The sequence below is a fragment of the Phaethon aethereus genome (assembly GCF_964289735.1).
Source record: "Phaethon aethereus genome assembly, chromosome: 2".
Lineage (NCBI taxonomy): Eukaryota > Metazoa > Chordata > Aves > Phaethontiformes > Phaethontidae > Phaethon > Phaethon aethereus.
Window position 1 is genome coordinate 79474072 of NC_138582.1, and position 23235 is coordinate 79497306.

Genomic DNA, 23235 nt, shown 5'->3' on the forward strand with positions numbered 1-23235 from the left:
CAAAGAAATCTAACATGTTATTTGTAATTAGTAAGAGGGTTTCAAGCAAAAAATGCAAGTGATTAAATATGTTGATAAGAAGGATTTATTTGTGCTACAAAGCAGAGAATGGAGAGACTTGAAAACTTTTAATCATTACAACGGCCTTCTCGGGTGGAAGAGATGTTATTAAATGTCTCTGGAGAAGTAGACATAGGATCAAAAATACCACACTATCTTAAAACTAAAATTGAGGAAGAGCATGATACTAGCACTGTGGGATGTTCTTGGGCTTGTACAAACAGTTTTATAGGAGTTATGGTATCTGAAAGATTCTGCTGGCTTGCCACAACAGAAAAGCAGGAAACATATTGTGTTTCCCATTAACTGAGACAAAACAAAACGTTACTAATGGAGAAACAAATTTCCTATCAATTCAGAATAAGTCAAGCTTCTGAATTCAAAATCTAGATTACTTCACACAAACAAATACAGAAATACCCTCATCCTGGACTTTCCTTTTTTTTCTCACAATTTCCCCTATTAAGCTGCATTAAGGACCAGTCATTAAAGATAGCTGTGAAATTAATTGGAACTTTCTCCATTGACACTCCCTTTGGTAGACCATAGCAGATCACCAGAGGCCCACTCTTGCAACTTTCATGAGGTGTGATATATCACTTGGCCTAAAACTTTGAGTGGTATTCTTCGCGTAGATTTCCATGGACTTGGGATGCAGCCAAAAAAGTTCATTTATTTCAGGTAGAATTCAGTTAATTGGTTTTGGCCTATTCCTGGGCTTTTTTGTTTGCAATTACATTTTAGAAATATTTTGAACTTTGAGAGTTTAACCCACTGAGAATTGCTGCTGGATTATTAGATGGTAAGTAGAAAACAGAGAAAGGGGAAGAAATAACCCATTTATAGGTATAACTGAGTGTCATCTGGCTAGAAATACAAGAGAATACACTATAGCAGGGCCTGTAGTGATAGGAGAAGGGGTAACGGTTTGAAACTAAAAGAGGGCAGATTTAGACTAGGTATGAGGAAGAAATTTTTCCCACTGAGGGTGGTGAACCACTGGCCCAGGTTGCCCAGAGAGGTCGTAGCTGCCCCATCCCTGGAAACATTCCAGGTTAGGTTGGATGGGGCTCTGAGCAACCTGATCTAGTTGAAGATGTCCCTGCTCATTGCAGGGGGGTTGGACTAGATGGCCTGTAAAGGTCCCTTCCAACCCAAACTATTGATTCTATGATTAACATACTGTGTAAGTTTCAAATATTTGGGGGGGGGGGGGAGGGTGGTATATAGATGGAACAGAGAACGTGCTTCATTTTGCCCATTCAGATCTTTTACACTTTTGTGAGTACGTACAGATTCATGTAATTATTCTTGTACTTTAAATAAGTATATATGTGATATTGGTTTTTCCACATGCAAAAACATTTCCATGTATGCAAAAACATACATGTGCAAAAGAGAGGGCACTCAGCACTAAGCAATTTTTAGGGATGTTTATATGTTTTATACGTATTATAAAATATATAATATAGATGATATATACAAATATATCTATATATTTATATGTTTATATCTTGTTTATATGATCCACACTTTTAAAGTGTGGAAGAAAGGAGTGTGAACTGTAAAGGACAGAAGCAGGGCAAAGATGACACTCAGTGTAGGGGCAGATGAAGACCAAAAACTATACCAGCATTTTCTCTCATGCTTGACATTAATCCAAAATTAAAATTATTAATAATAGCCACTTTTTGAAAAAGGCATAGTTTTAGGATAGGCTATGTTTCTGTTTTCTCCTAATAGCCTTATTAGCAACTACACACTCCAAGCATTTCACAACATGATTATAATCCCAATTCACCTCTAAATTAGGGTATCGGAACAAGAGGGAACAATTTGGGAATTATGCTTCACCCTTTACCTAGTTGAAAATTGGGATGATAATAAATACTATATAAACAATAGATGAGAAAGTGATAGAAAACTTAAGTAATACAGTTGCCTGGTAGTATCTACCTCCTGAGCTTCCAGAATCCGTAGTTCAGAAACAAAAGCTCCTGAAAACAGAAGTGACAAGGTATCTTCTACACAAGTGCAACTTTAAACTCCAACTGATGTCCTACGTTAATAAGAGGCGCTGATGCCTGTCTGAATTTCAATCAAAACACTCTTTACAGAACACTTATGTGTTTCACAGCCCCTTCACCCTTCACTGTGTAGTATCAACTAGTGCCACATGACACTTATGCCACATTATTAGTTCAACAGACCACACTTCTCTTCTAGCCCTAACTGCTGACAAATAACCATGAGAAGACAATTGCCTTCTACAGATAGATCTACACAATATAATGCAGACCTGAAGCACATCAGATCTTTCAGGAGATGCTTCTCTCTTCAGATTCACAAGGGTCTGACCTGCCCTTTGCATGGGTGGATTTCTCCTTGCATAACTGCAGATGGAGGGCCTTCATGGCTCAGTGTTCGCACAATGAGCACATAAGGAGGGTTTGCAAATTCCCCAGGGCAGCTCCTGCCTCTGAACAGGCAGAATTAAGTCTGCTTTGAGTCTTTCATTGCAATTCCTGGTTTGGGGAAGTCTGAATCTCAGTGACCTCTCTATTCAGGAAAGCTATCAACTAGGCAAACTTAAAACTTACATGAATGAAAATTTTTGCCCTTCAAAAATATATAAGAGGGAAAGTTAGAACAACAAGAGAAATAGATCAGCATGGAGGAGAAGAGGAGATACTGAGAAGCCCCTTAATGCACACCGATTGAAGTATGAGGAACAGGCAGCACACAGGAGTGTTTAGGAATGGAGAAGAATATAACCAACAGCACCCCTTCCCCAAAAATGTCTTTCATATTAAAAAACAACACTTGAAATCATTTGGAGAAGAAATTCTTTCTCTAAATCACAATTTTATTTAAGTGAAATATTTCTGAAATGAAAAGTTGTATGTTTATTTAATTGAGGTAATCCTATCTGAAGCAGCCAACATGCCTCATTGCAAATCCCCAGATCATCACAGACAAGGGAAATCAATGAGAAACTACTCATTGTAGTGACTTTTTTTTCCACAAAAATGTTATCTCACTTGAGAAAATTTGCTTGCTTCTATCTTAAATTAAAAAAACATGCCAATCACAGTAAAAGCAAACAATGACATTTCATCTCATATTTGAGTATTATTTTAATTTTGACTGCTGTTGAAGTAGCTGCCACATTCTTCTGCATATTGGAATTTGAAAGGTTAAATTAGGCTTTGTAGAGTGGATAAGAAAGGAAATTTAGAAGTATATGCCATTTTAATATACAGTCCTTGCATTCCCCATATCTAGATTTTGATCACAATTGTGCAAGCTTTCTTACATTACCAGTGAGTACCTGTAATGTGAAGAAAATTGATTTTCATCCTCACCACTGCTACAAGCACTGGTAGTATCTAATGATAATTAAAAGATAAGCTGTGGCTCTTCAAAACTTTTATGAGCTTTCCTATCTCATTTGCAAATTGGGGAGCATTGTTGTATTCAGCCATTTTAGAATTAAAACACATTGTTGTTCTCTCTTTGTGTTTTCAACAATTAGGAGACCAAAGGCAAAACAAGAATCACTTGCAGCCTATCTTTAACAATCTGCAGTGGAAAGGGAAAATTGATAGATACTCTCTTTCCAACAGTTATTAAAAGATTTAAAATATTCCTTTTTTTTATCATTTCCAAAAACTCACCGGTTGCCTCACACGGCAGAGCCAATTCTTCCAAAACAGAACCTTGAACTGGTGTACAGCATGCCCCATATCGTCTTTTCTTTCCTTCATCCACTTGCAGAGTGGCTTCTTGAGGACTTTCTAACTCAGAATCATCTCACCAAGCAGTCTGAATGTATGATTCAGAAACTGATTAATCCCAGCACTAGAGAATGGTGCAAGAGATTTGCCTGTTTGCTGAGAAACGATGAGATTATGTTTCTGCCTCTTGTTTTGCATTCGTTGAGGAATCTCATCTTTCCATTTGCTTCTCAGTGCAATGAACAGTAAGGGGATGGGTTTGTATAAATGCCTTCAGGGTGTTTTACTCCACAGCATATATTCTGCACTTGTTTCTACTTTTCTGAAACAAAAATTAATGCAAACAACAGGAAAAAAAGATTATGTAACACACATTTGTCTTTTTCCAGAGTTTGGTGATTTTCTGTCACTGCAGTGTTAACATCATTTTGCATGCATATGCTTAGATTTAAAAAAAAAAAAAAAAAAAAAGGATAGTAGGAAAATAAGTACACTGTTTAACCACATAGCCCTATAAATGTCTGTATACTTTTAGAACACCCTTATAAGTACGTATCTGTCACTGTGGTGGACCCGTTGCATCATCGTATGACTGTTTAATTTTCTCTTATAAAGGGTGTGTGTGTTTGACATTTCATTCTCCCTCTTCAGTACCCATTACCTACGTAAAGGTGTAATATGCCAGCGAGTCAGAAAACCGTGTTAATTAATTGCCACGTGCCACCCAGGACGACAATCAGTCTTCCCCCCGCAGCCGTGCGGCGGGCTCTGCGGGAGGGGAGCCCGCGCGTAGCTGCGGGGATGCGGCGGCTGCCTGGCCGTGCCGACCTGTGCCGTTTTACTGGGGGGGCGAGGATGACTGCCCGACCGACCGGGAACGCCACCTTGAGCCGAGGAGTGAACTTCCGCGTGTTTTGTTCTACCCAGGTGAGATGCCCAGGACAGAACCTGGCGCCCAAAAGCTCTCTCTATGGTCAATGGAGACACATAACACAGCCATTATAGAAGGTGATTCAAACCTCCTAAAATCTGAATCTTGAATCACACATACACACACATTAGGACAGTGCGATGCCTGAACTGAAGAAAATAAATATTCTTTATTTCTCATTATTGATGATTAAATTGCATCGTTACACTTTCTGCAAAATGTATTACTATTGAATGAAAGAGACATCTTAACATTCACAGATATTTTTCCACATTAAGAGTAAAACCCCCCAAAATCTAAAAATTTTTTGGATACAGAAGTCACCAGTGAGGAATCCGACTTCCACCAGACTTGGGCTAAGGCAGCAATCCAAAAAATTAATAAGTCTGCTACTTCTTGAGCAACTGTGCATCTGGAGGTCCACTGAGCTCTGCCAGTTTCCATGGGATGAGGTTCAGCTGGCATCTGATGTCCAGTGCCTGATCCTCCCTTTCCTAAGCTTTGGATTTGGGTCACCCGACAGCAATTTTTGGCCCTCCAGAGCATGTTGTGAAGCTTAGTTACTTCACTTCAGGTTAAACTGACTGATTAATGGGTTAAAATCTTTGTATTTGAAATGGTGCAAACTTCTGTTCTAATTTTTTACATTTTCTGTAGGTTCAAGGAATAGAGAAAAAACAGATTACATAGGTGTCATGAATTTATAAATTTTTACATACTGGTAAAAATCACATCCCAGCAAAGCAGAAATCACAGATGCAGTCATGGTAGCATATGACTAGTTGAACACCTTTATTCCTCAAATATGGTGGGATTTCCTTTTATTTTCTCGGCTCTGAGACTGAAAAAATGACTGAAGTAATCACTTAGCTCTAAATAGAAATGTGAAAGTCCTCAGGATGTGCTGTAAAAATAAGTAGCTCGGTGTTTACCTGAATGACACTCAGCATGTTGGTACCTCTGAGGCAGGATTAACTAGTTACGTGCGAAAGGTGGGTCTACTGAGCACATCTTCTGTTCTTCCACTAACCCCCGTGTCTCACTCCACTCCTCCGTCGTGGTACTGGCTGAGCGCACAGCTCCAGCGGTCATCACGCACGTGACCATCGTCCTGCTTCCCCCCGCGCCGCAGCGCAGCCCCCACGCTGTGTCCCAGAGGCACGTCCCCTGCCTCTCACCTCTCCCACCGTCTCCGGGGCTCTCCTCACGGCATGCCCAGCAGTGGCGGAGTGTGGCTGGGCAAACAACCCAAAAGGAGGAACATGCCTCACCAAGGAGCTCCACCGCACCGCTGGCTGGCACTTGCATAAGGGATCTTTCTGCTTTTAGTAAAGCAATGCTAAAATCCCTGCCATTTCTGAGCACGTGCCGTAATTTTGCTCACCAGGACTGAAGGTGAAAGTCTGAGATAGCCGAGATGAAAATTCTGTGTGCGGTCAAAGTATGCAGTTTTAAACAAATATTTGTCAATAACTGCATATTGTGAATATATGCATGGTTTCACATGGCCATTTTGGAAAGCTGGGGAGCAGAATCTATAGTGTATGATTTAGAGGAAATGATAAACTAATCAGTCAGCATAATGAATTACAAGCAGTTATTTATCAAAGCAGCTGATACGGAAGACAGTTCCTGGCTATTATGTAAGATAAAACTTCTCCCGTGAACCATTTGCCAAATTATTTTGAACAAGTAATTCTGCAAAATCTCTGCTCATCTGAGTGTGTGATGTACATAATTTATTATGCTCTATATAATTACATACTCATAAATGTTGCATGCTATTTTTTAATGCTAAGCAACAGCTTTTCATGGATACAGGAAACAACTATTTTGTATGGAATAAGAATTCAGTATTAATGAACTGCTGACTCCTCATTTTCCTGTGTAAGACACCCAATAGACAAACACCTTTCACCCGTCACTTCTGTTAACTTCATTTGCCCTCATACATCATCGACCTTTCCTAAAAAAAAAAATTCTTGCCTGGTACGGTGTTCTCCAGTAGTAGACTTGGTTTTTTCTAGAACAAAATCTATGAAAGTAAAAGATACCTCATAAACACTCAACCAACTACAATCCTTGCAGTGGCATTCCGGGAATTTATTTCTGAAAGTAGTTTTAGAAGAAAGAGGATGTATGAGCTTGATTGTGTTATTTGCAATGTTATAGAAATATGAGAAATACTAAATCAAACCACCACTCACCACCCACCGCAACAAACTCTTGGCACAAAAGAGACGATAATATTAAAAACTAAGCACATAGGCAGGAAAACAAAATCGGTTCTGAATATTTTTGGAAAGACATGTCAGCGGTATTGCTGCCATCCTGGAAGCTCTTTTGAGTGATCTAAGTTTCATCAGTAGCCTGTCAAGCACTATCCTGTGCAAGCACCAGCCTTAAATAGCAACTTCGTTTAGGAGTTGCATGTACAAAGAGCTTAAAAAGGTTCAAACGCAGCACAGTTGCTGGTAGGCTAAATGAACTGTATGCTTTCAGGGCTCCTTAACAAAGTGGCTTTAGTCACGAGCAACATCTTGAATATTGCAGGGAAAATTAGAAGGTCATATGTTTCATTATGTGTTTCACTCATTCCTTCTGGAATGGAAAAAAAGAATATGCTTGGTACTGGGTCTCCAAGTGAAGACAAGATGGTGACCTGCCCTTTTCTGCTTCTGCTTAGCTTTAGCAGGCTTTGTCTTTGTTCTAACTTAAAAGTTTACTCGTAGAATACGCAAGATATCCAAAGCACTGGGGCAGAAAAGGCAGAGAACCTTCTTCCAGCATCTATCTCTGGTTTTAAAACTTGACTGCTTTATAATATGATACCATCAACACGCCATGTCTAGCCTGCAGTTTTAATACAGGCTAATTAGAGTAAGTTGGCAAGCACATTCAAAGAAACATAGTTTTATAAGTTAAATAGGTTAAAGCCCAGGAGCCAAAAATACCTTTTGGTAGACAGGAATGCAGTCAAATCATGTGAGAATATGGCTGGGAATGTGGTAAACCAGCATATTTTCCTACCACCACCCACAATTTCTTTCATAAGGTTTACTGCGTGATCACAAAGCTTTCCTTTTAACATTATTAGGAGTACTACTTGTAAATATTTACATGGCACACACCTGTTTTGCAGACGAAACGCCTGCAGGATGACATCAATTAGTGGCACCTTTCCTAGGAGGCACTTCCTGTGTGCAAAGTTAGGGTATGATGAAAAATGTTAGTTGTGGGCAAGGTCAAATAATCGGGTTGATTAAAATGGAGCTACACATTAAAAAAAAAAAACCCAAAACAGACCCAATCTCACAAAGTGGCCAGTGGTTTGTTTGAACTTCTGAGCCGCTCTAGGAATTTTATTCTTGTAATATGACAGACTGATAGTAAACTGCAAATTTTCTCACAGTTACAAGCTCAGGGCCAACAAGAAGCATCTAGAATCAGGTTTCTGTGTTGTGTAAAACCGGCTCTGTCTTTTTCTGCTGCTGCATTTTGTTTGTAGCCTGAGCAAAAGCATTGCCCTTGTCAGCACTACTCTTTCTTCTACTATTGTACCATAGAGTTTCAGATTTAATGTTGCTCTGTTCAGTGTCCTCCTTTCTCTTCAGGCAGAACACTTTTTTAACTGTAATTTAATTCATAATCTGGAGTATAATATTAAATGGTAATTATTTTAGAAAGTATGTATTTAAGTCACTCCAACTTAAAAACTGAGAAACTTTCAGGGAAAGCAAACTTCAACATCTTGTAGCAAACCGTAACAGTGCCATCAAATCACACTACTGTGTTTTTTTGTAGTCAGTCGTTGCATGCAGATCGAATTCTCAAAGCTCAGCTTGCTGCTCGCAGCACTGAGCGCTGCATTAGGAAGAGAGTAGACTGCTGATGGGCAAATCTAAAAACACTCACACTTTAGTTTCTTTCACCTACCTTGTCAATGAAAATAAAACACATCTCTGATTCAACTGTATGGACATCTTATTTAGGAATATATTGAGAAGGAACTTCAGACTTGAGAAGGAAATCTAGTTCTGCTACATAATGCACTGAAAATCCTTTGCAAGGACTTAGGAAGAATCTGTCGTGGTTTAGCCCCAGCCAGCAACTCAGCCCCACGCAGCCGCTCGCTCACTCCCCCCGCAGTGGGATGGGGGAGAGAATCGGAAGGGTAAAAGGGAGAAAACTCGTGGTTTGAGACAAAGACAGTTTAACAGGTAAAGCAAAAGCCACAGACACAAGCAAAGCAAAACAAGGAATTCATTCGCCACTCCCCACGGGCAGGCAGAGGTTCAGCCATCTCCAGGGAAGCCGGGCTCCGTCATGCGTAATGGCTTCTTGGGAAGACAGACGCCATCACTCCCACTGTCTACCCCCTCCCTTCTTCTTCCCCCAGCTTTATATGCTGAACATAACACCATATGGTAGGGAATGTCCCTTTGGTCAGTTGGGGTCAGCTGTCCCAGCTGTGTCCCCTCCCAGCTTCTTGTGCACCCCCAGCCTGCTCGCTGGTGGGGTGGGGTGAGGAGCAGAAAAGGCCTTGCCTCTGTGTAAGCACTGCTCAGCAATAAAAAACATCCCTGTGTTATCAACACTGTTTTCAGCACAAATCCAAAACATAGTCGCATACTAGCTACTTTGAAGAAAATTAACTCCACCCCAGCCAAAAGCAGCACAGAACGTTAAAAAAATATATTGTGTATTACATGTCTATATTTTCAAGAACTAGTGAAATTACTGAATTATTTGTTTGGTTGTTAAAGGATGGATAAAAACATTTATACCCTAAGTACTTCTGGCAATAGTTCATTCCAAAATGTTCCTGTTCAGGATTTCTCATACATACCATTAAAGAAAATCCTCTCTGAAGTATATCAGGATGCCAAAAACAAAAACCCACTCCTTCAAGTCACTAATCAAGTTACTGCACGTTCTCAGTCTTTTGCAAATGTGAAACAAATGTGTTATAGCCTACCTCCATTGTGGTCTCAACCATGTCTTTAACAAAAAGGTGGGAACAGGCCTGAAGAACACCATGAATCACAGAACAAACTATTGGTAGAAACCAGTTTTCTCCCTTCATACTTCCATCATGTTCTTATCTACCTTCCTCCATTGCTTTTATCCCTTCTGGCCTCTTGAGTAAACTGATTCTGTAGCGTATTTCTAGGTGCAGGGTGGCATAGAGAACAAAAGTGGGCCTTTGATTTGAAATTGAGGCTTCCAGGGTTTGCAGGATTTGTAGATCTACCAGGAGACACTGCACTATGTATTATCAAATACATATGTAGTATCAAACATATATATGAAATCATATATGCTTTTAAAAACACCACCTCTCCAAATCTTGATTCATGTTCTGCAGCCTACATATGCTGCTTTTCTATACGGTACAGAAATAATGTGAGTGGTTAGTATTAAAAAATTGATTTACATATAAAAGCCTGTTAAATATTTTATAATTCTTTATGGATGTCTTTGTAAAATCTACAGGAAGGTAACTTCACTGCCGGATGCACAGAGCTGAGTCATTTTGTTATCTCTCTGTCCACTTGCAGTCACAAGGGGAAACACAAATTGTTCTTATCAGGGTAACATTCTGGCAGGTTTCCTCCGAAGCTAAGAAAAGTATTTTACTGCACGTAAGATGTGTCTATAGAGCACCCTCTTGCATTAGGAATACAGCATTGCAGCATGGTGACCAGTGGGAAACAGCAGGATATTTGCTCTCCTTTGAATTCTAAGTGTCATACACCCTTTTACTCCATCTATTAAGAAGCACAGAAGAAAATATTTTAGCAGAAAGAAAAGTACAATGTCCTAAGGAACAGCAGGAAGGAGAAAGTACATATTGGTCCTTTGGCAATTTGACATATTGGTCACTTGGCAAAAAGTGAATGGCTGAGTCTCCCAGAGGTTTCTGCTAGCACCTTGTGTATTGATTTCATAGAATAGCTGCATCACTCCATGAATGTTTGAACCTTAGCTCGAACTGGGCCAAGTCCCAGTGCTAGTTGTATTTTGGCACATAAGAGCTTGCATTTTAGTTATCAAACTAGAAGCGCCTACTTTATATGACTGTTAATACAAAAGCTTTGTTGTTTTAATCAAGGAACTTTTTCTTTTTAACCAGTTTCCAGATTCTTGCTGTCCTTCCTTTGAAAAGACAAATCACACCATTGTAGATTTATACCTTCAGGATAACCGCAATAGCATGCTTCGCCAAAAGCTTCACACAGTCACGTTAGGTGTTTTTTTGTTTTCTTCATAAAGTATTTTTTCTCTTCTTTAGGTAATTCATAGTAAGTATTTCTTTTACAACAGCAAACTGTCTCCTCCAAATCCATACTAGTCAATTCAGTATAAGCTTTTCTTCAGCCTAGAGTGCAGCACATTGCTTTTTAAATGATCTCCTTTTTATCTCCTTGCTACTATTCTGGGGATAGGAGGTTGCAGGCAAGGATGTGCTTTGCTGCACATTTCCCAGGGGAACTCACAGCACTTCGTGCAATGCCCAGGCAAGCACTAGGCATAGTTAAGCATAGATGTATTTTTTTTTAATACGAAAAGAGCATTTCGAACAAAATGTGGAGCCATTCCCACCTGACTCCTTCCCTTATGTTCAGAGAGAAAAAGGCTTTCACTGAAAACTTACATTCATTGTATATCTCAAGCATCAAATGAGAAAAAGCGTTTTTAAAATTAGACTAAATTAGTAAATTAAAGGTATTTAAACCATGGGGTTTTTTTAAACAAACAAACAAACAATGTTTTTATCTTTTCCACTATGCATCCCCACTATATTCCCAGTTGAAAATTCATCAGATTTAAGGAGATTAATCCTCATTGGCAGTTTCCTATTTACACGAGTCATCCCTTCCTTTTTTAAGGTTCTCATCACATTGACAGGAACTGGAAGCACTTCTTGGTGAATATGCCTACTACTACATCAGTCCCTCTTAGATCTCTCGCTCATGCTTGTTAATAGTGTTGCAGACTACAATCCTTGAAAAGAAAAATCTCATTTAGCTGGATCAGTGACAGCTGTTCTTACAGTTTATTCAGACTCTTCTGTCTGTGACTCCTCTTTTTTCACTGCAGTAGAAAAAAAGATAAATGCATTTTTCTTTAGTTGACCATATAATTATATTCTAACCACAGCAGTAAAGCAGCAATGAGTAGGATTTAAAAAAGAAACACACACTAGGCCAATGGTAGTGGAAAAATTGCAGAAATTTTTTTGATAGCATGTACAGTCGATAGGTGTTCTCCAGTTCTTCAGAAGAACTGGAAACCATTGCAACAGTAAGTGTTTTGTCCTGAAGACATGGAGATGAAAACCGATTTAAAAAGGAACAAAGTAAAAAGAAAAAAAAAAATGAACTATCATAATGCAGTCCTGTAAACAAGCTGTGCATCTTCTCAATGCCTTTGGTTTCTCTTTAGTAAGCAGGAACCTTGACTCAGCAAAAGATTTCAAGTTCTTTAAAGCAAAATTAGTTAATGCATAAATGTTTCCTGGGTATTGATTCAATCATATAGAATCACAGAACAGTTTGGGTTGGAAAGCACCTTTAAAGGCCATCTAGTCCGACCCCCCTGCAATGAGAAGGGACATCTTCAACTAGACCAGGTTGCTCAGAGCCCCATCCAACCTGACCTGGAATGTTTCCAGGGATGGGGCAACCACCACCTCTCTGGGCAACCTGGGCCAGTGTTTCACCACCCTCAGTGGGAAAAATTGCTTCCTTGTATCTAGTCTAAATCTGCCCTCTTTTAGTTTAAAAACATTACCCCTTCTCCTATCACAACAGGCCCCGCTAAAAAGCCTGTCCCCATCTTTCCTATAGGCCCCCTTTAAGCATTGGAAGGCTGCAGTAAGGTCTCCCCAGAGCCTTCTCTTCCCCAAGCTGAAAAACCCCAACTCTCTCAGCCTGTCCTCACAGGAGAGGTGTTCCATCCCTCTGATCATCTTCGTGGCTCTCCTCTGGTCCCTCTCCAACAGGTCCATGTCTTTCCTGTGCTGAGGGCTCCAGAGCTGGATGCAGGACTCCAGGTGGGATCTCACCAGAGTGGAGTAGAGGGGCAGAATCCCCTCCCTCGACCTGCTGGCCACGCTGCTTTGGATGCAGCCCAGGATACAGCTGGCCTTCTGGGCTGTGAGCGCACATTGCCGGCTCATGTACAGCTTTTCTTTCACCAAGGACCTCCAACTCCTTCTCAGCAGGGCTGCTCTCAATCCCTTCATCCCCCAGCCTGTACTGATATCAGGGGTATCAGGACCCTGCACTTCGCCTTTTTGAATCTTAAAATTGAATTATAAAAAAGTTAAAATGGGATATGAATGATCTTTGTGGATTAATATTTAGGAAGTATAGATATTCAACAGCTCAGTGTCAAGTCCTTAATGCTTAGAAAATTCAGTCCCACGCTTTGCAATTTCATGGATTTTTAATATATGAAAATAGTATTGTTTATTTGTCAAAGTTTGCAAAAAATAAACTGCATTCATAAAGTTTTCTTTACAAGTGAAGCAGCAAAGACAATTGTTATTTATATAATTTTTATAACAACAAGAAAGGGATTAGCATTCTTAAGTTAATTTTAATTTGGTAGTTTGTAAGTATTTAGCAAATAAAGTTTGATTTTCTTACTAGTTTTTCTTTTATAGCAGGGATAAATAAAGCTTTTTCATATATTATAGGAGGCTTGTCCTTCACAACAGATCCACTTTCCAATTCACAGAAAAGTGAGTCTCATATCCAGCAAAGCATAACTAACAAAACTTAACTGAAGTCCATTCAGCACATGCAGTTCCCAAAGCACTGGACAGAAATGATTAACTCCCGCAGACACATGGAATGCTGTAAGTTATTCTGAGGCATAAGACCTTTAACGCACAGAAGTCGTGACCATGACTTCAGCTGTGCAAAAGCCTCTGCTTCTATAAAACATAGATGGATATTTCATACCTTCCCAAGACTTTTCTTAATGAAATATCCCACTAACTTCTGTGGTCTCTGCTGATACTCCACAAGTACATCATGTGAGCTACTAATCTGATCCCCTTCAAGCCGATTCAGAAGAGTGACACACACTACAGCAGCTAGAAATTAAAAGACAGCATTAGTTAGGGATGACATTCTGGGACTTCTACAGTCCGAAAGCATAAACATTTGAACTAACAGCTAGAAAATTAGAAATATGAGAGAAAACAAACCCCCCCAAAATGGTGCACAGTCACATAAGGTGCTAGGGGACTAGTATGCTGTGGATGATATAAAAAAAGTTACAAATAGTTTAAGACAAGCGATTGCTACATTAATAGAGCAAGAGCTCTCAGGCATTTGCAGATACTTGCTATTATATCATGATTCTTATGTTTTTCTGGATAGGAATTATGTTTCACAAGTACTCAGAACTTGCCTGGTAGGAATTGAGCAGAGACGCTATTCTAGCAGGCGTAGTTAGAGCCCTCTGCTACGTACCTTACCCCCAACTCAAACCTCTGTGCCGAAATCCCATCCCCAAGGAACCAGCAGATGAGCTGCTTCCACATTCATGGATGGGGAACACAGCAAATACATGAGGATCTCATGGATCATCTCAGGCGTATCTGCTGCCTTTTGGTAACCAGAACCCCAAAGGTAAAACCCCTCCTTTCACTCCAGCGGAGCTCTACCATCGATCTTCTGTACCTGTGACAACTTGCAGAGTACAAGCAGTAATACACATTACAGACCTACACGGTCAAGACAGCAAAAGGGACCAGGCTCAGTGATAGGCTGGGTTGGGTTTTTAAGCATTCACAAGTCAGAATGAACTGAAGGTCTTTTTACTTATTTTTCTTCATTTCGTCCTCCTTGAGTTTAAGGAAGTTTGAGAAACATCAGTGTTTTAAAATCGGCAAATTCCTTGCCAAGTGAGAGACTATAGTAAACACGGTAAGTAGAAAGGCAGTGTATTACATTCTTTGTAATCGCTTATATTTTTTTCTACTCTTTACTGAAAATTAGCTTGTGTAAAAAATTGAAAAATCATTTTATGATTAGGAATGGTTTATCATGATGGTACTAAAAATCTTTAACTCTTTAAGAATTAAAGCAGTAATGTCTACACAAAAGACATCTATTTTCAATTTGATAAGAAAGTACAGAAAGTTACTATAGTTTTATGTATATGAGAATCACCTGATTGATTAAATCAACCAGTTGCTTCCTGTAAACTTCAAAAACTGAAGAAAACAAATTAATGTTATAGGGTAATGATGTATTTTAATGATCCATGTGCTTTCCACAGGCTGGAATACCAAATGACAGGACTAAACTGTGTAAGAACTATGTGATGAAGTTTGCATAAATTTTTAATACATATGACACAAATAAAACAATCCTAGCAACAGAACTATAACCATCTGCATATAAAAAACCCCAAACAGTTCTGGTCTGCTAACACATTCACAGTTTTTACCACAAATCCCCTGCAACGCAGAAAACTTCCTGCAGCTTGAATAAAGTGACTTTAAGTTAGTTTACCTTTGACACCACTGAGATTACACATTGCAGCAAATACAGAAGACTCCATCTCTATGTTTCTGACACCAGAATCGTAAGCTTCCTTCAGATATTGCAGCTTCTCTTCTTCATTATACAAGCAGATTGCACCATCCAACCTGCCCTGTCCTACAAAGTCATTTTGCAGAAATTTTCAGTGATGAAGTCACAGAACAAATTCAGTTTCTAAAACACCCACTTATTGCAGTTTCCCCTATACAGTGTGCAGCTTTTACTGCTACTATTTATTTTCATGCACAAGACAAACAGGACAAAATGATTCTTCGCTATTGATAGAGCTTCTACATTTTACTTGTATTTTTTATAATGTGACTCACAGTAATTTAATTGGTCTTCTCCAGCTTAAATTCTCAAATTCATAAACGGGAAAATGTACGTAGTATTTTCCTGCATGTGGGGCATGTGTCAAAATCCAGCAACAAATTTTAAGCTGTATGGAAGTGCTGCATTTTTAGTATGTTTAAACATTGCTTAGAAAAACTGCCAGGCTTGAAAATGCCCTCCTGATGCTACTTTAAAAGTGTGAAAATGTTATTATTTACAGACTCTCTAAGGTGAGAGAAGAGTCATCTCTTAAGTTAACTAGGTAATACTATTACCAATTTTTGGGAAAATTAGTTGATGCAAATTATTCAAGACTAACACCTACAGACAAAACGGCAGCAGGTTAGGTTATGTACAGTAAAGTTAAATTACACAGTGTTTTACTCAGTACCTTTCAGTTTTCAGGAAATGTACTCCTACATTAATGGCCTTGAGTTTGTTCTCAGTTTTTGCTGTGTGAGTTGAAAACATTCCTGACACTTTTTTTCAGTGTGATTGGTGTCTGAGGAGATACAGAAACTGACAGTGTCTGCTTCTGGCCAAGCTTGAGCACTGTTGTGAAGATCACGAGTTCCCCTCTACACTGCGTTTGAAAGATGTTTGTAAATAGACTTGGGAGATCAGAAAAGCACCTGAATGCCTATACACTTACCCAAAGTAAGCCTTGGAGGTTTGCCTCTCCTACGTAGCAGCACTGACACAACTCAGCAAAATACTGCCTTCAGTTGTCGGATCACTGCTTTGCTTAAAATGTGCATGGGAAACAAGTTCCAACACTTCTTTTAGGAAAGATTTACTTTAGACACTTAACCGGGGGGGGGGGGGAAATCCCAAAACAACCACGAATAATTCTCACTCCTCTAACTCTCCAGGACGCCTCATCTTGTGACAAACATACCTAACCGACAAGTATGTCAAAAGTGTATAGTAGACTATGTGTATTTCAGAGGATCTATTAGAGCTGGCGGAGATAAACCTCCACAAAATTAAAAGTTCAATACAGCAAACTGCTAAGCACAACGCTTGATTTTACGTATACAAAAAACAGGTTAATTACGGTTGTGACAACTCAAAGAAGGGAATGCATTCTGTTCAATTAACTGGAACCTTAATGTTAAAATATTATTCAATATTTATCTGTTGCTGCTTACCAGTATACTTCTGTTAGTCTGTCACCAGCCTTACCTTCATAGAAATCCAAAGTGCACATAGTGTTTCCAATGACTGTATTGAATTGATTGATTTCTTCACTGCACTGCATCAGTTCCTTAGCTAACTGTTCATCTAGGTTTGTACTGCGAATTATAGTCTTTCCCAGAATAACCTGTTCAAACTGAGGTTTGAAGGTGGCATCTACAGACTGTCTAGTTATAACCACTGAGCCTGGCTCCAGACCTACGGAGGGGGGGAAAAAAAAAAAAAATAGCTTCACAATGTGGTTAATGCTTTGTTTCCACAAACATAAAACACAGATCTTGACCAAATTCTGCTTCTTTTAAAGGTGGCAATTTTGCCCCCAAATTCACAAGAAAATTTTTTGTGCATGCCTACCTGTTTCAGTTTATTATTACAAATAATTTTTGAACGAATTAAATTTTTACTTTTTCACTACATATTCTTTCTTATCTCATACTTGTACAGGACAGGAATGTCCTTCTCTTTACTTTGTCAGATCTCCTACATGCTTTTTCTCTATCCAGAGAGGCAGATATTGCCTTTTCTTTCAAAATTACAGAAGCAAAACGTTTCTTCATCTGTGCAAAACTGTTCTGACCATCAATCACTTGCAGAGAGATGCTTTACTCTCCTAAAAAGATGCTTTGATTTGAATTAAAAAAAGAAACCAAGAGGGGAAATACCTATTCCACCAGAGGTGCCAATGCGAATAATGGTTATGTTGGAACACTTGGCATGATACAACAGTTTGATCAGCTCGTGCAACATGATTGAAATAGAAGGAATGCCCATACCGTGCTGAAATGAAAGCAGAAATTCATATTCAACATTCACACAGACAATGCAAAATATATACGGAAGGAGGAGCTGGACAGTATCTCCTTCCTGATATTTTTTCCCAAATGTCACTTAACTCACTCCCACAAAAACCCTAACCTATGGGCCTACTGAAAGGCTACTGCAGGTAAACGGAAAGACTGCCTCTGACTTCGGTGGACTATGGACAAAGCACGATATTTCTAAAAATCATTAATTATAATATTTACATTTTCAAAAGTATAAGCAGTTTCCTTTACTAATAGTTGACAAATGCACTTCATCACATAACTTCTCTTAAACACAAGAAAAACCCATTCTGATTTTTTTACCAACCTGAAGTGCTAGTAAGTAGTTAAGCTAAAATTTTTCAAAACACAGACATTGTGGTTTAGCCACAAGTTCAGCATATATGTCCACCTCAACTTGCATGAAAATATGGTAATTACAACCCAAAAGAAAGGGTGCAGCATGATACTACAGTTATGCAATTGCAATTAAATTATGGAACTGTATCTTAAAGTTAAAATTGTATCTTAAAATTAAAGGTATGAAGTTTTAAAACGCATACATGAGTTGGCAGCACAAGTCCCATGGAATTCTACTCTTAAGCTACGTTAACACATTCGACAATGCCACCTTAGATACTTAGCTATGGATGCCATTTTTTCCAATACTCTACATGCACTGGGCCAGCTTTTTTCCCCATTGTTCAGGATACAGAACAGGGATGAGGCAACACTAAGTCTGCTCAAAAATTTATAAGGCCATCCTTGCAACATCTCAGTGGCATACTGCAGAAAAAGAAGGCAAGAAAGGAACGAAGGTCTCTGAGATTTGCCCCTTTACATGAAAGGGCTAAAAAGTAATTCTTAATTAGCCGACTGCACTATTTTGAGCATGGCTGATACAATCTTAAAGATCTGACTCTACTAAGTGTTTAAAAGAAGTGTGCATTCATATTTTCCACTTTGAACAGCATCATTGAACTGTGTCCGATATCTGATTAAGTGAGGTACTTACACTGACTGACAAAACAGGTCCCACTTTGTACATTGCGTAACGGTCAGTTCCCGCACAGATGTTGGGATAGTCACAACCAGGGCTCCCAAGCCCCAGTTCTTCAGCTATGTAGGCAATAAAAGCTTTCATCCGTGAAGGACTTCCTCCAACACATACAAACTGGTGTGGACAGTATTCAGCACAACAAAGTCAATTGCATGATTTGGTATATCAAAGAACATGCAAAGATCAACAAAAGGATGCAAACACCGTCAGTCAACACAAAGCTATTCCCAAATGTGGTTCTTCTCATAATCATTCTAAAAGGCTATGAAGAAAAACTATGCAAAAAAACCCCCCACCCTTCTATATAGCACTCAAGTGCCTTCATCCTGTTTAAACTAGTAAAAGACAGATATTGACTTGAAGACCCCCCAAAAGGGAATTCTATCTGATCAAAGACTGCAGCATTTGTCATTCTACTGGATGGAAAGAGAACACCAGAAACAATTATCCTCCATTTTGCTTGATATTGAAAGTGACAAGAACCCACAAAATCTTATCTCCTTTCCATTTATTCCTCAATTGGTGGTATGCCGACAAATTTAGTCTTATTTTGACGACAGCTACGCTTCCACCTCCTGCAGAAAAGCTTAGGCTTGCTCAATGAAATTAAGCTTCTTACCTTTACATCTCCAAACAATGCCGGGAAATCATGGGTACCAGTCCCAAGAGCAAAATGGTAGAGGATGTCTTCTTTCATTTTCTCCAGGTGAGGGTTGCAGAGATGGATAAAATTCTCTCTGTCAGGACAGCAGCATTGTGAAATGTATAGAATCATAGAATAGTTTGGGTTGGAAAGGACCTTTAAATGCCATCTAGTCCATCCCCCCTGCAGTGAGCAGGGACATCTTCAACTAGACCAGGTTGCTCAGAGTCCCAGCCAGCCTGACCTGGAATGTTTCCAGGGATGGGGCAACTACCACCTCTCTGGGCAACCTGGGCCAGTGTTTCACCACCCTCACCGGGAAAAATTGCTTCCTTATATCTAGGCTAAATCTACCCTCTTTTAGTTTCAAACCACTACCCCTTGTCCTATAGCAACAGGCTCCGCTAAAAAGTCTGTCCCCATCTTTCCTATAGGCCCCCTTTAAGTACTGGAAGGCTGCAATAAGGTCCTCCTGGAGACTTCTCCACCCTGAACAACCCCAGCTCTCTCAGTCTGCCCTCGTAGGGGAGGTGTATAGAGTATATACAAAAGCCTACATTGAACAGATGCTAACTTTGCAAAGTCAAGCAGGAAATGTTGGGAAATGCCACACCTAAGTATGGCTGCACTATCTTATTTTGGTTCTTCATGTGTTACATTAAGGAAATCCTGAATTTCATAATCATCTTACATCTCATACTAAACCACATATGATATTTAACATTTCATTCATTGCACAGGATGAAATTGCTGAAGAAAAGCCCAGATGGTTTTCTTGCATCACTGTTGCATTTGTAACAGTGCAACTTTTATCTTAAACAATATTAAAGCTGTGAACCAGGGTCTTTATGGGGAGCAGAACAATGGGAGCAGAACCAGGGAATATTCAGTAGACCACCTTATTACCTAGAAAATCTACAGCAAAGTTGAAAAGCAAAATTGGCCTTTGTGTTTTGACCAACCCTTTTAGCCACTGGAGAGCGGTGGGAAGATTTGGGCTTTATAGACAAATGGAATTTCTGGCAATTTGGCCCACTTTAACTGTGTCATCCAGCCAAGAGGGAAAAAACTCTATGGCATGAGGCTGGTAACAGCAGCACAGAGGATCTGAAGTAGGAGACGAAAGCAGCAAATGGAAATCTGAAGCAAAGAAAAAAACATGGAAAGGAAAAAAATGCAAGAAAAGAGAAAAAGAGGAAGAGGTAAGAATTCACTTCCTCTTAAATTGCTTCCTGTAAGTGAGTGATAGAGCTTAAAAAAAAAAACAAAACCTTTCTGAAGAAAGGAAACTACAAGGCAAGAACAGACAACCAAACTACTTAGCATGTGTGATCACCTTCATGGAAAATTTGGTAGGGGACTAACTAAGCAAGCTGAATGATTCATAACACGTCTGCCTTCTGTGCTTGATGGTTTAAGTTCAATTGAAACAGGTAGGAAAGACTAGCCAATAATCACAAGCTTGAGCAAAATACTATTTTGGCCATTACTTCAAAGTAGTTTCTGAGAGATGAAATCAAGTAATAAATATCTTCCAGACACAAGAAGATGACTTAATAGCTTAATGAAGGTTCACTGCAGTCACAGCATAGCTCAGCAAATTCAAACTGCTTTGTCAGAGGAGACAAACAAAAGAGTTTGCCTGGAGCTTATGCAAAAAAAATGTTAAGAGTTTTCAGGAACAACTCTGAAGCCTAAACATAGGCGTTTAGGCGCTATTTTAGATGGTTTAGGTTATCTTGTCCATCTTCTAATGCCTCTCCAGAAGGGCAGTGCTTTTCTGTAGGTCCTATGTCTTACCTGCCAATCCCGTGCAGGATGTATTGGTTACCTTAAGGAGCCAAAAGTGGTCTAGCTGCCCATACTGAGGTCACTGAACTGTTCCTCAGAGAGCAAAGAAAATAGTTAAAACCCCAATATTCTGAGTATATCAATGCTTTCTGTTGTTGAAATCCTCTCTCTAGTGTCACCAACTATGCAGATGCACAGCCGAAATAAGAGGTATCATCCCAATCCACCCTGCTTGTCCCTGCCCACCACAGACTGCCACCATCAGTAACTGCAAAAGCAGCCCAACAAAGCAGGTGGTTCATTTGTTCCTTCAGTAGTAATTCCTTTCCATCTCCCAAATGCCCCATTTGCCTTCATATAAATCCCACCTGCAGTGGAAGCAAAGGCTTCAGCTGCCTTTCTTCCCTCTGAGAGACCTGTTTGACTCCAGGAGAAATAAAGAGCAGGTTTACAGCTCTTCAGAAAGGCACAGACATACCAGGAGTTTGCCAGCTCAACATAAGCAGAAATTCCAGGCTGCCTTCTCTGAATTATTCCTGTTTGGTTTTGTGGGGCTCTCTACCCATATTTAATGGGTCACTCACTAATCAGATCAAATAGCTGGCTGTGGTGGTGTTTGTTGGAATGGCTTTTACATACGAATAGAATATGATTTGAAATCACTTTACAGTTGGTTCTCAGGCAAGCAAAAAATATTTCCTTCTTTATGAGAAGATCAGCAATAAAAGCTTCTCTCCAGGAAATAAACTGGGAAGAGGCAAGGCCTCTATTGAAAGTACAGGGAAATTCATGTGGTATGTGCCAACACCACTATCCTCACACCCGGCCTAAATACAGCTTCCTTCCTCAGCAGTGTCTATATTTCACCTTTTTCATCTCATACCCCACCAGCAATGCCCTTCAGCCCACCACCTCACTGCAGCTAGGGGCTGTTACTAACTTGCATTGGTTATCTGCCCATCCAGATCTAATTGCGGACTTGGACCCTGGGGTAAAATGGGCAATAAAAGTAAGCATATTATTATGTGTACCTAGGACTAATGCCATGGATTTACAGTAGAGGCAAAGTTTGCCCGGTAAAAATCTTTGGCCTGTAACTCTAAGGAGCAGACAATTTATTCCCCTCACACTGTTGTAAAGCTTCTAACACTTCTGGGGATTAAACAAAACATGAGTATCTGAGCACTTAACATGCATGTATGGTTTTACTAAAATAAGCTTAAAGTACAGATTAGAGAAACAGATTGAAATGTTTGTTCAAATTTTTGAAGCAGGTAGGTCTGGCCATATGCAGCAACCAAAGTCAACATTTCAACAGCTCACTGGATTAAAAAAAAAAATAAAATAAAAACATCACCTATGTTTGGAAAATTTCACTGTGGTGATAAATGAAAAAGGTTAGCCAGCAAAGCCCTTCTGTGTAGATGTGGTTAAAGCAGATAAAGACTCAATTTGCCAAAACAGTTTCTACTAGATATTTGACATTATAATCAACATTCGTATCATAAACTTTATCTTAAACTAAATGAGTATGTAATGAGTTTGGGGAGGAAGGTAAGTGTAAACTTTGACAAGCTAATTAATTTCTGAATCTTACTTTGAAGACTGTTCATCATCAGTTTTCTTCTCATTTGAGACACCAGGAGCCATGTATGCTTATACCTAGAATTATATTTTAAAAAAATAGATATAAGTGCCTCAGAATAGTCTCACCTGGAAAGCTAGCATCATTAACAGCGATAGAAACTTTCTATATAGATGATACTGTCATGAGTATTACAATCCCAAAATAATCCAGCTACACTGCAGCTTTTATAGCTGTAGAAAAATGAGCATCTCCAGTTTCTTATGGCCAAGCATCACCACTTTCAAACCACTGAAGCCTAAACTAATCCCTTGCTAACATATTCCCATCTCACCACCATCTCTGTTCTGTGGCATGTATAACACCTGGCTCACAGGCCAGAGAGAGGAAAGTCTCATAGCTAAGTAATCCTCTTTCTTCTATACCTCCCACAGTGACTGCTTGAACTAGCTTTACCTCCCTTTCACCTCTGGCTCCAGAAGGTCTCCAAATCTATCTCTAACTGTCATATGCCTGAAACCTGAGCT

The 23235-nt window shown here is 39.4% G+C and overlaps 1 protein-coding gene across 1 annotated transcript; it reads right to left on the reverse strand.

Moving 5' to 3' along the window:
* Nucleotides 1-13697: 13697 nt before the first annotated feature.
* On the reverse strand, nucleotides 13698-22975 carry UPP1 (uridine phosphorylase 1; the record flags this gene model as incomplete). The annotated part of the gene is made up of 7 exons (XM_082014900.1): nucleotides 22721-22975; nucleotides 19309-19426; nucleotides 18645-18803; nucleotides 17489-17603; nucleotides 16815-17024; nucleotides 15267-15413; nucleotides 13698-13837 (listed from the first exon to the last, which is right to left on the reverse strand). Exons 1-7 carry the CDS (start codon nucleotides 22771-22773, stop codon nucleotides 13698-13700), a joined length of 942 nt encoding a protein of 313 aa, XP_081871026.1. The 5' UTR covers nucleotides 22774-22975.
* Nucleotides 22976-23235: the final 260 nt, after the last annotated feature.